General features: G+C 41.7%; 1 protein-coding gene across 4 annotated transcripts in view; it reads right to left on the reverse strand.

The window, feature by feature from the left end:
• The window catches only part of NFATC3 (nuclear factor of activated T cells 3), a 62,834-nt gene extending 53,803 nt beyond the window's left edge, over positions 1-9,031 (reverse strand). Inside the window, exon 1 of one of the 4 annotated variants that reach the window (XM_027698229.1) lies at positions 8,735-9,029. In XM_027698229.1, coding sequence (XP_027554030.1) covers positions 8,735-8,834 — 100 coding nt within the window. In that variant the 5' untranslated portion in view covers positions 8,835-9,029. Of the gene's footprint in view, positions 1-8,734 lie in introns of all 4 variants that reach the window. The other 3 variants (XM_027698227.1, XM_027698225.1, XM_027698228.1) reach the window with 3 other exon arrangements.
• Positions 9,032-16,259: the final 7,228 nt, after the last annotated feature.

A 16,259-nucleotide genomic window follows, 5' to 3' on the forward strand; every position in this document is an offset into this window, starting at 1 on the left:
GTAATTTTATTTTTACAGGAGAGTATAGTGACGTAGACCAGGATCTTTGTGAAAACTGGTAGAAAAAGGAAGTAATAAGCCAGGGCAAGATGTTCGAGTGGGGAGCAATTACACAGTAAGAGGAGGGGAGACTGAAATGGGGGCACGTCCCTTTCTGATTATCTAACAGAGCATGACATAGAGACGGAGAACTGGTATTGACAGTATCTGAACAAACTAGTTTGGGAACTTTTCACATCTCAGCCAAATTACACTGCACTTCTGCAGCTGTCCTACATGACAGAGGGCAAACCATTCCACAGCAGGCAATCCTACCATATTGTTAACTTGGTATTTGGGATTCTTAATTATTACAGCTTTTCACTAATATTTTATTATACAGCTTAAAGATAGACTTCAGGTGCATGAAGCTCAGATGCTCTGTACATCAAAGGACTGTAAAGTCTGAAACTGTCTTCCCAACTGCTCCCAGGAATGCAGAATCAGAAATACCTTGATTTCACTGTGCTGGATTGATACAGTAAGAGGGAAAAACAGGAATCAAACAGTCAAATGAGAATGCAGAGGCTGAAGCTAAGCATGAATACATTTTTTTTTCAGCAAGTTTCAGAATGATCCCCTCAAATACATGGAAGATTGTATTAGCACATCTTGTGACGGTGTCACATGTAACTTTGCCCTGAAACTTTGCATGTCTTTGAAAGCCCTAAATAGCTTGTGTTTATTCCAGTAGGAGTGGAGGTTTTATCACATACTGTACCTCACCAGCCTAACCTCTTGCCCCCACTCCAAAAAGCTCGGCAATTTGGAAGACAGCATCATTTGCTCTCAAAAGACTAAAATTGACAATTTACACTGATGAAATACAGAGACTCTGACCTAATTTAAAGAAGCTATGCAAAATACAAAATTTTAACAGATTTTCTTAGTGGTTCTTTGGATTAAACCACATATTCCCTCATGGTCTTGTCATTTGAGTACAGTTATCCCAAATGACACCATTAAAGCCTTTTGTAATCATAGTTACTCCATCTCCTCATTTCCTTTGTGTCCCTGACTTAGGGAACAACTTCTAGAAAGCATCTAAAGATACACAAGTAGCTATAAATCACTGTAGATACTATTACAGCCCATTATGCAGCCATCAAACCCAGTGAATCATTGTCACTAACGGTTCACAAACGCAACATGACTGTATGAGCAGTTCGTCATTCTGTCGTGCTTTTATTTTGGGTTACACTGTAAAACAACTTCAGTTAGAAGGTAACAGTTTGTGCCCTGGCCCAACTACAATCAGTCATGATTCCATTCTCTCTCCAGCATAGTAAAAATGCTGCTTATCACTGAAATTATGTTTTAAGTGGTCTTCCCATTTTTTTCCAAAACCATTAAAATAATAAAATCTAGGATTAAAAAAACATTTCTTGCAGCACTTGTTCCCAAAAAAGCAAAGTTAGCAGCCACTAAAACACGAAGTCTCTCATTAACCCTTTCCACCAACATGCTGAAAAAAATCCAACCAACTAAACAACCCCTCCCCCCCCAAAATATTCAACTCCATACAGGAATTTTTGCTATATTAAAAATATTTCATTTTTAGAAGTGATGACTAAATTCAAAGTGCAGCCTGAGAAGCCATTTTTTAAGCAAGCAATTCGTATTAATTTAAATATTAATACGAATAATATGATTCTACATTTCTGATATTAATACATTAGCTGTAAGTACCTGCTCATGTTTTACCTACAAACATCTTTCATGTAGCCTCAATTGAAGTTTTTGGTTCTGCTTTATAAAACCCACCAAAATCACCACACAACACTAACTCAAACCACATGCAGTGTTCTATGTTCATGAATTACTGTTGGAATATCACAGGTTTGTAGTCAGATCCCCCAAAAGTTGATTCTTCTCTCCTTCCACCAGGAACATAAAAATGAGAACTGGGTCCCCCAAACTGACAGAAGTATCTTCTCTTCCATCACACCTATAGGCCTTTGATTGAGAAGTGACCATAAGCATTCAGTGCCACTGACATTCCATCAGAAGAGCCACAAAGGTGAAGTTCAGCTGTTTTGTTACCCCCTCACAAGCTGTGTAGGCCACACCACAACCCAAAAACTGCTCTTCAACCAGACCTGTAGTGCTTCAGATTTTAACTCCTCTTCCCTGAATGACTTTGAACAGTTATACAGTTTTTTTACTGTTCTATTTCACCAGTATTTCACAAGAACACTCACAGCTGGGTGCATTAAGGGTAGAAGAGAACATTGGCTTTTTAATAAGCTTGCTCCTGCCTTGCAGTTTTAGTTAGCCTTCCTGATCATTTCACTCATCTTGAATTCCAGTGTCATTCGAACCCCACACGGCATGCCTGGACAAATGCAAGGACTTGGATGTTGTTTTACTGGCTAGGCTTACTGCCAAGCCTGCTCCACGTACTTCCCTGGCCCACTAGGGCAGCTTGAGGCAACAACTCCCGTATTTACGTTATTACTGTGAACAGCCAAACCGCTGCTTACTATTGACCCAGGCCCCATCTACTCTAATTTATCCTCACTCATTCACAGCAACATTACTGATTTGGCTGTACTTCAGGTGGGATACGACAAACTACTTGCAGTTGTACAACACAAACCAAAGGAAAGGGACCATCATGTTTTAAGCAGAGGGCTACTTTTGACTTTGAAGAACGAAGAAGCTTATTTCTAAGTTTCAGAAATATGTAAGACAAAAGCACAAGCCCAAATGCTTTTGTACCCTGCCCATCTCCCACATCCCAACTCTCAGGATTTGTTTTCATTTGCACTGTGCCCACAATTCAGATGGGAGGGAAGGGGACAGAGTGAGGTGTGACTACAAATTCACATATAAAATAAGTGACCTTTTGTCAAACTGGGGATCTTTGTCAAATCCCTGCACTACATAGTGACAAAGTGATTCTCGATGCACTATGTAGTGATCAAAGAATGATATTGCCGAAACAGAAAAGTTATGAAATTAGATTAGCTGCAACTATAACTGCTTTGCAACACCACACAAAAGAGTCTGACATTTTCCCTGAATGGTCTCGCCCTGGTCAAGCTTCATCCAAATAGGTAAGACTTCACTCAGCCAGAATACTGTGAGAAACCACAACATATTGAAACACAGCAACTTCCGAGGATTACCATCTTAATCTCTTCCTCTTAATTGCCAGGCAGTTCTTGAATTCCTTGATCCCACTTTAATACATATTTTCCTTTGGTTCTTCCTCAGTGTTTCTCTAAGTTATCTTGAAGTCATAAGGGTTCCTGTCACAAACCCTCTGTTTTTGGTCAGCTGCAGCTGTTTGGTTTTCCCTCCTCCCCCCTATCAGCAGATTATATAACCACGGCCTACAACTGATTTGCATTGTGTCCCTGCGTGTCAATCTTTCACATGCAGATACCAGCATCCACTACTTGGAAAATAAAATGATACTAACTAAATTTCCCATAAGTGGTGGTTTCTATCACAATACATTTAATACTCAGTATCTAATAAACAAATATTTCTGTTAAAAAGTGTCACTTATGCTTAAGGGACAAAAAAAGAAACGGATTCAAGCAATTTATCCATTCATTACTTTCTTAAATTTGCACCAGCTGATCCTACTCTTAACCCATATGAGCACTCTTTTGTATAGCAAATGTTAATGGACCAGCACAGACAGCTGTAATGTATATGGAGGGATCAAGTTATACATATTAATGACAGTTATCAATTTGTGCAAAGACTTTCTCTCCTACCCATTCGTATAGGCAACCAAATCTAAGTAGAATCAAAATATTTTTTAAAAAGTTCACTTTAAGTGAACCATACAGGTGTGCATAACAGCCTGGTAAAAGGACTTCAAAAGATGTCTCACAAGTTCCTCCCACTCAGCTAAGGAAAGCAAACTTTGCAGCAGAAGAGTGTGAACACAAAAATTAACTTTACCAAGAGCAATCCTCAGTCAACTCACACCTCAAGTTCACAGCTATTGCCAGCATCCAGCTGTTAATTTTCCACTCAGTCTAATTATAAGACTACTCTTTTTTCTACCACAACTTGACTTTCTTAGTATTGTTTACCTTAATCACCATCTTGAGGAAAAGAACAAAAAGTTCAAGCATGCTGCAAACAAACTTCTGTTTGTTTGCAGCTTCAGCTGTTTTTTACTATCTACTAACAATCCCTGACAGCAACACCAGTCATGAATACACATTTAAGAAGGGGAGAAGATTACTGTACATATTAATGATCAAGGCAAAGCTATAAAGACTAGTACTGTGGTGGTGTTTCATTACAAATCAGTGGTTTTAAGACTTCTCCTATATATCTAAATTAAATGACATATATAGTGCCAGTTTTTGCTACAGAGAACTCTGCCTAGCTGAGGCAAAATTCAGTGCCCATCATTGCTTCAGAGCACTTCAACACAGGCAGGAGGCAACGGTTGAACAGCCTGAGCAGCTCACGGATGCTCACAGAGAAAGGTTTGACACAAAAACCTTCAGAAGAAAAGATCAGGTATTACTCTGACAGTCACTATAGCAAAATGTGTATGTCAACCATGATATCCAGTAACAAACCAATAACCTAACATCTCTAAGGTAGAGGAAAACAATCTCAAAGGAGAACAAGAGCAGAAGTTTTCAAATCAACAGAAGATAAAACTCCAGATATATTGTCCATAGCCAGAGTGAGGTTCCAGTTCCAAAGATGTTTTGGAAATGTCACTAAATTCACCACAGAACTGGGATATTTTTCATACTTTTCAGAAGAAAAGTAAGATAGATTGTGAGATTCATTTGCAGCAAGATTACTGAACAGCATTACTTGACCAAATGTTAAGTCACAGGAAATACGGAGAATCTCTTTTCAGCTCGTTTCAAGGTTTCCAAGAAAATAAAACAAATACTGTGAACCTGAAGTCCAAGGAGGGTAGTCTTATTAGTTCTTTTAAAGGACTTATATTGTGGGAAAGCAAATAAACAAAATCAACCGAAGACGATTACTTATATTGAAATATTAATTTCTCCTCTTCTACTTCATAACCCAAGAACAAAAGGTGGAAATGGCGGTGAAATTCACATATTACTATGTTTCACTGGGTAACAAAACATTAGCCCCTCTTTTGCTCCTAAAATACTTCATCAGAAATAACAGGAACGTTTGAGACAGGATTCTAAACAGCAGTACCAATAACTCATCTGTCAGAATTTCCTATGTAATTAAATAACTGATTTTCTGGATATTGAACAGTTTGCAGTCTCATTTTTAGTTAGTCCTGATTTCACATACCAACAAGAAATGATTTTGCATTATACAGAACCTTACAAGATCCAGAGTTCCCAGCTTAGCACTACATACCCCAAGTGTGGCTCTTACCTTGTAAAAACTCATTCTTTAAAAGAGAAGATGAACCCTTAAAATAAAACTTCACATAAAGAAGCTATCATAGCAACTCGTAGTTGCTTCCCTTTTGCACAGTTGGCATTTAAACAGTATAACACATCCTCAGTAGTGTGAAAATCTTAATGCAGCTTAGTTGCTTAATAAATTTGAGGCAGACTTCCCAAAATTATACTGAAATAGTATTGCAAAACTGTGCATGGGTGGTGGTGGTGAAGGGAATGGTGGCATCATTAGAAAAGCATTAAAGCTAAATTTAATTATTCAAGTGTCACAGATTACATCTCAAAAATCAGAAAGACCAAACAAGGTGGCACCTCAAATACCACAACTGACTGAGTTTTAGGACAATCTCTTGTAGCAGCCTGTACAGGACCTGAATGATACTGTAACTCACATGCTGACAGGGACATTTCAAATTAAACTGATATAAGGTGGCACGAGGCAATCAGATGCTACTGCAGCCACCCAAACAGTTTTGCAACAGAGATTTGGTTCACTTCAGAGTGCTCTACAGCATTACCTTTGGGCACTGGAGGCTTGAATTTTTTGGTCAGAAAAAGATGAAGCTCATTAGTACCTAGAACTGTACAACCTCTTTTGAGTGCCAAACACTACAAAACTGAAATGACAATTTCTTTATTCTTTAGGACAAGGACACTAAACTATCAGAGAAACAGAGAGCAAGATTTTGCAGAAGGTGCTCAGTACCTAACATCCACTTAAAAGCAGCTGAAGAGCGTTTGAGAATCTCTTATTTACCAACCACCTGAGCAAATTTTTACCTCTGCTCACAAGCTATCTGAAATGGGCTGCCACTTTGATTTCAAGCCCAGTATGCTGCAAAAACTGCAGTATTAGACTAGTGACTTCAAGCATTGTCAAGCCATCTTTCATGCATTCTCCTCTGCAGCAGAAACTACAGCTTTCAGATCAAGCAAACAAGCACTACTGCAGAATGGCAGGATCGATTCCTGCCACTTAGCACAAAACTACGTGTGTTAGTCCTACTATCCTGCAACCCACTGAAATTGTTTTGTGTAATAACTCACAATCCAAGTTGATTTCATTTCTCTAACTGTTCTTTTAGTGTCATAAAAAGGGTAATCTGGTGCCTGGGAGTAGTGTTCTCTTAGTAGTTCAGGAATCAAAAGTATTTAAAGCAAATGAAAGAAGAGCTCACCTTTTCTTCTTTTGATTAAAGATACAGTTAAATATAAAACATGTATACATAAATACTCGTACATTTATAAAAGAATAAAATCCTCACAACACTACAGTAGTCCCAGCATAAAAGAGAGCATTAACAGAAATTTCCATGTTATTTATGCAAGAACTCAGTACCAGACACTTCTTTCATCCAAAATGCCAGTCTCAAACTTCTAGAGATACAGCATGAAGCATTAGAAAGTGTTTTCAGGTGTTCCCCATGATCGTGGAAGACCTAGTAATTTTAATATTATTTATTTCAAATTTAAGCAACTTTCCCTGTGATGTATATGTTTTATTATTAGCATACATTTGAAAAAAATTATCCTTCTGCTCACTTGCAGCACAACAGACACCACCACTGAAGCAAGTGATAAGAGATTGTGAAATACATGCTTCAGCGAGCTCTAGGAACTTTTTATTTGTTCATCTAATATATTTGGAAGAGGGGTAAGGGAAAAAATAAGATTTCCACTATGGGTCCTCTCAAATGAATTCTAGTTCATCATATGTAGAATACCTGTGCAGAATTAAGAGATGAGCTCTGGCAATAATTTTAATAGAATACATGAAGGCAGAGACATACTCTAACCCTTTCCCCCAAAGACCACATCTCTGCAGAGCAGGTGAGATCATCCCCCGTATTATACAAAACAGTAAAATTACTTGAGTGTCAGATGCAGGATTTCTTACTGAAAGCTACAGCAAACAAATTAGTTCATGGTCCAAATACTGCATTTTCAAATTTAATGTAAGAATAGTTTTAAGTTATTAAGTATGCAAAATTCTCTATATTCAGCATAATATCTGAATTGCTTGTTAAGGAATGCTACCAAAATACAAATATCATAAGAGTCAATTGATGCCACACTAGTATTTCCAGTTTTCTGAGCAACTTATTCTCTCATTCTCACCTATTACTAACAAAGGAATATAGTTTAGACTACCAGTTTTATGTCAAAATAATAGAAATGGGGAGTCATAATTATTTTTGTTGTAATTTGTTTACATGTTTTCCATTGTTTTCATATGATACTGTAATGCATTTATCAGGCTAGCAGAACGCAGGCCCCCTTCCCAAAAAGCACCATCTGCTACTCCACTAAGACGGAAAATATGCAAAGAAAATCTTCCCTTATCTGAACGAATCTGCAAACTAAATCTGAGCATCAAGAAAGTCAGGGATTTTATAAGAAGTTAATCCCAAGTGTTCACACACAGACTGTATCAAACAAATTTTCTTCTAATCAACTTAGACAACCGAGTCAGAGAACTGAACAACATGGCTGCATCATTTAGCCTGGATACAGTCGTGTTTCAGAGCTATCTCATCATCTAACACTTAGACATAACACAGCCCTTTAGCAATTAATACTTATTTCAAGTGGGTTAGAAAATAAAGCATGCAGCCATCAAACTCTGGTACAGCCACACGCTGCACAGCTGGCCCTTATTGATTCTTCACACCGTAATTCACAGGGAATACTTTACTTTTTGCAGTTTAAAGAAATACGAGGTTTTTTTAAACAGGATTTTCAGGCTGCAGTACTACAAAACAGACTAAAATGGAAGCACTCCGAGCATCCCGACACGCCGTGTTTTGCCCATCCACACGTATATAAAGTCTGTAGGAACACATTGGAGTAACTGTGATGTTCTATAGACGGGAAACACTTCGGTGGAAACTTCTCGTCGCATGCGCCTGAACATGTCTCCGGTCCAGCCCCGTTAACACTTCGCCGCTCCCGGGACCTCCCCGCGCTCCCCGGGCTCGGTGGGTGCGAGGCCACCGCATCCAACCCAGGGCCTTTTCTCTTTTTCTCCCGGGCGGTTCCTCCCGCACGACGCGAGCTCTTGGGTTTCTTTTCCCAAAGAAACTTATGACGGCGGGGAGAGGCCCGACCGGCCCGGCCCGTCGCCCCCCGAGCCCCCGCGGGCCGAGGGAAGGCCGGGAGCGGCGCCGGACAGCGGCCGCGGCCTGAGGGAGGGAGGCACGGCCAGCGCCACCGCCCCCGGGCTCCCGCCTCCCGCGGACCCCGCTCCCCTCCCCGCCTCACTCGGAGCAAAACAGGAACCCGCCCGACCCGCACCCCGGCCCGGGGCGCACCTGCGGGCCCTAGCGGCGGCCCGGGGCCGGGCTGCCCGTCCTCGCCGAAGATCAGCCTGAAGTCGAACTCGTCGGTGGCGCCGCAGTTTGCCGTAGTCATGGGTTTGGCCGGCGAGGCGCGGCGAGACCCCGTTGCCCCTCAGGGCCGCGCCGGGTCCTGCCGGGCTGCGCTCGCCCCTCAGGGCCGCCGCATAACACCGGAGGGGCCGGAGCGGGGGTGAGGGGCGGCGGCGCGAGCGGCGGCTCCGACTCCGGTGCCCGGGCGCTTCTGTCACTCGGGGGGGGGCGGGCGCGTAACTCCGGGCCGCGGCTGGTCCCGCCCCCGCGCCTCGCCCCGGGCAGCGCCCCCCGAGCCAGCCCTCCCTCCCTCCCTCTGCCCGCCCCGCCCGCGGTGACGTCGCGCCACCGACAGGGCCTCGTGACCGCCGCCGGTGCCGGGAGGGAGGAAGGAGGGGCCGCGCCGCCGCCGGTCACGTGGTGCGGGGAGAGCGCATGGGCCCGCCCCCTTCCCGCGGGGGCTGCCGGGGGCTGTAGTTGGCTCTCGGCGGCCAATCCCGGGCGGCCAGCGGTGGGCGGGGGCGGGGCCGCGCGCGGGGCGCGGTGCCACGTGTCGCCCCCACCGGGCCCGATCCCGGCACGGTGCCGTTCCCGATCCTGTTCCCGGTACCGTGGAGGCGGGCGCTGAGGAGTCTCTGTGTGAACCCTCCTGCAAAGCGCAAACGGCCGCCTGTGAAGCAAAGGAGCAGAGTCCCTCGCGGCGTGCGGATCTCACGTTATCTTCTAAAACACCGCATGTAAATAGGTGGTGCTCTTGACACTAATTAATGGCTCAAGTAATTAGGTAGGTCGACGTAAGCAGAGGAATGTCGCTTGGGTAACAAGCGCTGGCTGCAGGACTCTGTCAGCCACTTGCCTTCCGGCTCAGTGGGAACAGGAGCAATGGAGCAAACATAGAATCATAGACTATTCAGAGCTTGAAGGGATCCAGCAGGACCATCGAGTCCAAGTCCTGGTCCTGTACAGGGCACCCCAGCAATCCCACCGTGTCCCTGACAGCCTTGTCCAAATGCTCCTTGAACTCTGGCAGGTTTGGTGCCGTGACCCTGGGGAGACTCTTCCAGTGCCCAACAACCACCCTGGCTTGCACTGTGGCAGTTTCTCATGCACTTCACTTTCTGGTCACCACAGCTGCTGCACCAAGGCTGTGGAACTGTGGGCAATTTTCCTCCTAAACCAGTTCAAAAAAGAATTTTAAAGCATGGAAAAGTGTCTTCACGGTCTTGCACTTCGTGAGATCTGCATCTAAAAGCTTTTAACCAATAGGATACAAATTAAGCTACTCTTTAGCAATGTATGCCATCAATAAAGGGAGCCCAGCAGTCACTAGGAAGAGCACAGAAGCTTCAGTATACTCTGCCTGCACAATAACATACCGTCTATGGGTTTGCCTTGCATTAAGGTTGAAAGTCAAATAAAAGGGCAAAAGAAACTGGAGAATTTAAGTTGTTCTTGCAGCAGAAGCATCTATTCCCTGCAGGGGATGGCAGTGTAGAAACCGTAAATGGCCTGATGTGTTTGGAATTTGCAGTCTAAGAAAGTGTAGAGCAACTTGAGAGGAGCTTAATGTGAGTACTTGAGTCCTGTGTCCAGTTCTGGGCCCCTCACTTCAAGAAAGACATTGAGCTGCTGGAGTGTGTCCAGAGAAGGACAATGGAGCTGATGAAGGGTCTAGAGCACAAGTCCTGTGAGGAGCAGCTGAGGGAGCTGGGGTTGTTGAGCCTGGAGAAAAGAAGGCTCAGGGAAGACCTTATCACTCTCTACAACTACCTGAAATAGGTTGTAGCCAGGTGGGGGTTGGGCTATTCTCCCAAGCAATCAGTGACAGAACGAGGTCACAGCCTTAAGCTGCACCAGGGGAGGTTCAGATTGGACATCAACTTCTTCATGGAAAGGGTTGTCAAGCATTGGCAGGGGCTGCCCAGGGAGGTGGTGGAGTCATCATCCCTGGAGGTGTTCAAGAAATGACTGGATGTGGCGCTCCGTGCATGGTCGAGGTGGTGATCGGTCAAAGCTTGGACATGATGATCCTGGAGGTCTTTTCCAACCTAAATGATTCTGTGATTCTATTCTGTGATTCCAACATAATGAAATGGTCACTGTGTGCTGTGGAATTAGTAAAAGATTAATCCTTACTATACGTGATCTAGGAAGATTTTAGGTTTGTGCTGAAACTTGGGCATTGATGGGATTTAAACTGCTACTCACAAGTAGTCAAGTTTGCTTATAGACGGTTATGTAATTTTACAGTTTAATTTGTTGTGGACTGTGAAACTCATACTAACCAGAAATAGCATTGCTGTCTCTAAGGTTTCATTGCTTAGTTGAAAAATCAACTGAACTAGAGTTAGTGTGTTGTGACTCTATGGCCATGTGGAAATTATAGGTTTATCGGTTAATATTGTTTGCTTCATAAATAACTAATTCTAATTGTTTCTATGCACAGGGTCTTTCCATGTTTGTTGCTGTTTAGACAGATCCAAATAGGCATGTCATAATCCCAGGCATGCATTTGTGTCTAGATGTTCTCGTTAGAGCCTGTGAATGAAGGTGAGAAAAGAAGGCTTTCATGAAGAGGAACTGGCTACAGTGAGTAATTCTCAGTCTAGAGGCTCTTAATAGAGTGCAGTGAATTCTATCTCTCTATCACTTCTAATGAAGATCAGTAATCTGTGCTGAAGGAAGCAAGCTTAAATGAAAACTTTTGACATGGCAATTCTAGTGGAAACATAAAGCATCATATTAAAAAATACTTTGCAGAATGCTTCTAGTGCAAAAGCAGCCATATGTTTTTTACTTGATCTGCTAAAGCACTGTCCTTGCTATTGTCACTTCCCACACACCACTAGCTATTTGTTTACTGAAAATACATGAGCAACTACAGCTACTGTTCCTACAATACTTAAACCAAAGAACTCTTGTTAGAGTTGACAACTGCCTCTCTGAAGGAAGCCCGAACCTTATATGAAGCTCACACCTAGCTGGCCTGTAGCCTCTTTTTATCTCTAAATCCAAGGTCACGTAGCAACACAAGCTGGAAAAGAATGTGTAATTGGATTAACTGTGGTTAAGAAATACTCTCATACATTCTTGAATGAAAACAGATCTATGATGAACAATTCAGTAAGATACACTCTACACAGAATGACTTTTAGCAGCTAATTATTGTCTAAACTTTTCGGTAATCTTTCGCTTTTCAAGGCAGCTGTATTAGAATTCGTCTTTTTGTTAAATAATTGTTGTGTCAGATTACAGCAAATGGAGCAACCACAGCAATTTCCTGTTCTGTTATACCAGTAGATTATTCGTTATGCATGTCCCTGGTGAAAAATACAATCAAACTTGTTCTCTTCATAAGGGGGAATTTGAACACAAATATTTGATCCATGTTCTTTGATAAAATGCACAGAGTATATTTCTACTAATATGCTGAATTAAAGATATTAATACTATTGACTTGTTCCTTTCCCTTAACTGTACAATAAATCTTGTCTCCCCTGTTTGAGACACTATTCATTCAGAAAGCAGGACATTAGGCAGTGCTTTTAGTCCTACCTACTGCTGTCAATTAAAAAAGAAAACAGACTATATGTCCTAAAATAAAACAGAGAAATTGGTAATGTCATGACCACCTAGCTGACAAGATAAGAATTTAGAGAATAGGTAGAAGGTAAGGTGGCATTGTAAGCAATTAATAGTTATTTACAGTAATTTTTATAAAGCTTTTTACTTCAAAGTCAGACATGTCTTTGAGTTCAGAACTTCCATTTCTTGCCAACATTCTCCTTTCTTTTTGTCTAGCCTTCACCATAGTTTTCATTTTGCCATCTCTGTTCTACTGCACCAAAAAGTGCATCCTTTCTGCATTTGAAATTTTAAAAAGAAATACACCTTCAAACCTTTTCTATACAGCTAAAGAGTGATTGGGTTGTGACTGAGAGTGAGTTGGCAGAAGCCCTAAAATGACTGAGGTGAGCTTACCTCAATTTCCAGGGACTTATGTCAATCTCCATGCTTGAGGTCCAGGGCACGGATGGCTGATTTGGCTTTTGTTTGCTACTGAAAAATGAAACGGTGGCAGTAACAAGGGCACCTTTATTTCACTTGCGGTTTTGTGAGGAAAGGGGGCTTTTATTTATTCATTTATTTAATATGTATAGTTGAGTTCTGCCTTTGCTGCTTTTAGGCTGTGTTATTGCATCCAGATGGGGATACACCTTGGTCTGGTCAGGAGCTGGAGTTATTGCATGTGCCTTGAGCAGGAAGGAACACGCTTCCTGTGGTATTTGAATCCTTTCCAAACTGGGGCTATTTTCTAGGTGTGTTGTGACTTTTGGGTCCAAAAACCTGTGCTGTGTTTTATTTTCTGCACATCATCCTATACTGGATAGCTAGGAATTCTGGATCTGCAGCCATATCCCAGATCTGTATTTGTCTTGGAGTAATAGGGATTCCTCCCCCCTCCTATGGGCAGCAAATGAAACCCAGCTGTGCAATTGTAGCCAGAACAGGCTTTGGAAGACGCCCGGTCAGGCATTTGTTCTGCATGATTCAATAAACCAAACAGCCTGGAATTAGGAATAGAACGCACAAGGTTGTATTTCATGTGCTTGATCTCAGTCCCGCTTGTGGTTGAATCTGGACCTGTTTAGAAGGCACACACACCAGCGTGGCACAGAAAGGGCAGATGAGAAAGCACAAAGACTCCTGGAATGAGCAGACAGTGTTCCTTGGCTGCAGCTGTGGTTACGCCTTTTACAGCTGCTATTGAAGAAAGCACGAGTACAGCAAGGGAAATTTTTTTATCAATGTGAATGTATACTAAATACTCTTAAACTCATTTGCAAATGGCATACAAACAAAATTATCACAGCCTTCATGTCTCTTACAGCTGACAAGGCACATCCATTCTTTAAGCAAGCAGAATGATGTTATGTAGGAGAAAGATAATATTTCAGTATTGAGCCTATGTTGAAGAAAGTTAAATTCAGCAGTCATATAGGAAAGGGGCTTGCATTCTGCACACAAGGTCATAGGTTATTTATATTTAATATGTGACATCTTGGCTAATTACCAGTGCTTGGGTGAAATATGAAACTTCTGCCACTGGGGAATTAAAAGGAAAACAAAAACAAAAGTAGATTGCATAGCATTGGAAAGTTTCGTAGCAAAATTAGGAGTTGTCCTAGTTCAGGCATTAGAATACATGGTAGCAGAAAACAGAGTTGAACACAGCAATTAGACTGAACTTGGATAACTTTGAAATTTTCAGTGAAAATCTGTCATCCTTTTAAGAATTCCTATGCCATAACTTAATTACACCAATCCTATCTAGATTTTGTGCTCAGTGTTTGATCAATGGGGCATTTGTAATAGCAAGATTACAAAGCTAAAAAAAAAATTGCCTAGAAGGTGTGTGTTGACAAAAACAAACCCACATTAAAAACTTAATGAGGTCACAGTCTCATTTAACCATTTTACAGTTTTCCCCAAGAAGTTTCACCACTCTCCTAAACTTACTGCAGTTATATTAAACACAGTTTAATATATTTCTCTTCAATATATTTTTGCTTTGCTTTATTGTTTGTTTAACATTCTGCCATGTAATCCAAACATTACTTCATAAAGTTTGCTGCTGCTTTATATTTCTATAGTTTTATGCAGCAGGTTGGAATCCTCCCATTTGGTGGTTACCATCCCAAATGTTAAAAGAGGGTCTAGAAATCTGACATTGAACTGCATGGCTTTCCTCACAGACTTTATATTCATAGTACTTTGCTCTCAGATCATCAAGTGAAAGCAAAGTAAAAGTATCAGCTGCATTATTACTTATATCAATATACAAGGACACTCCAGGCACAAGTGCTTCTGAAACGATTGCTTTTACAGATACCTTAGAGTCTTATTACAAAGCCTAAAGTGGTTTGTGAGTGAAATCAGATGACAACCGAGATTGCTACCAGAACTAGAACAAACTCCTTTAATACACAGTGATGTTTGCATAAGATAAACATTTGTGGAAACTTAAATGAGATTTCATTAAAGCTCTTAGGCTTGATAAAAAGACTTGGGTGGCATTTTACTTACTTTTTGATATTTTAACTTTCATTTTTGACTGTTCATTAGCCAGCAGACAGTAGTGTTGTACAGGACTGGGATATAGAAAATTCAGGCTCTGTTCCAAGCTTCCCTCCTCTTGCAGTCTAATTTTCAGACTTCTTCAAAGGGGCATAAGTAACTTGCTATTTATACAGACACTTAAATCACTGCCTAACTGTCCCTCTGAGGTGAACATAATACAACTTCTGCTGTTCCTCTTTTCACTTAGATTGCCAAGGCCTCTGAGTAAGGACTCTCAAGTCTGGAATACTTCTTACACATTGCATTTGAGAAGTCTAACAGCCTGGCTAGATGATTTGGGCTAATATCTCTCTTTGTACTGGACAAGGAGAAGCATCACACAACTGTTGTAGCAAAATGGAACCCCAGTCTCTGAGGCCTTAACTTTTCTATTCTAGGAGCTATACATACTATGATCCTTTTATGATATGGTTCTGTTTTGTTCAGGTGTAATGCATGTGCAGTTTAAGGTGCAACAGTTTTTCTGCTTTCCCCATTACATTCAATGTCCTTTGATTGGCTTAGATATAACCACAATCTTATGTGCTGAACTCATCCCTCCTTATAGATTCTAGTTCAATAAATGACACATAGCCTTAGCTTATTCATAAATTAAGTTTCTTCATTAGTATATTAACTATCTTCAGGGGTAGAAAAAGATACTTTCTCTTATTACAGCTTTACAACCAGAATAAATGTATCTTTTCTTGATACGGTTTTCCATAGGAAGCCTCATGGCTCGCTCTTCAATGAGCAGGACTGTCAGCCTTGTGCAAACCACTCTTTTGTGCTTGACCCACATCAGATTCAGCCAACATGAAACAATAGTTTCTAATGGTGTGAAAAACTTAAAAGGCTCCCTGGGTAGTTTGGATCTTGGGCCCCTACGTTCCTCTGTGGAACTGAATCCATTTGCAGTTGTTACATCACATGTGCTCACACCACTTGCTTCATCTGTGCCTAATCAGCTTTCTCACCCAACACCTTCATTTGGACACAACAGGTTTCAGCTGAGAGGCAAAATGTGGAACACGGCAGTCATACCCCAGCTGTTGCAGGTGCTTATGTGTCTTTTTTGCTGTAATCCATCCCAGTACAGAGTCAAACAGGCCAGCCAGGTGGTTTACGTTTATTTTTGCCTTTGCATTGAAACAGAGGTAGTAGTTTTCATTAGCAGCTCTTGTCTCTTAGTTTTTTAGTTGATTGAGTTTCCACCTGGCTTGCTGTCAAGATTGCATGTAAGAGGGTTGATTCTTCTTTGACAGAGCAAGGGCTGGGAGGTTTAACTATTCAATTTGGTCACAGAATCAGTCGTTCATCTGATATTATGCTGCTGGTCCTGAGCCTT

This window comes from Neopelma chrysocephalum, unplaced genomic scaffold (genome assembly GCF_003984885.1).
Source record: "Neopelma chrysocephalum unplaced genomic scaffold, ASM398488v2 Primary Assembly neopelma1_125, whole genome shotgun sequence".
NCBI lineage: Eukaryota > Metazoa > Chordata > Aves > Passeriformes > Pipridae > Neopelma > Neopelma chrysocephalum.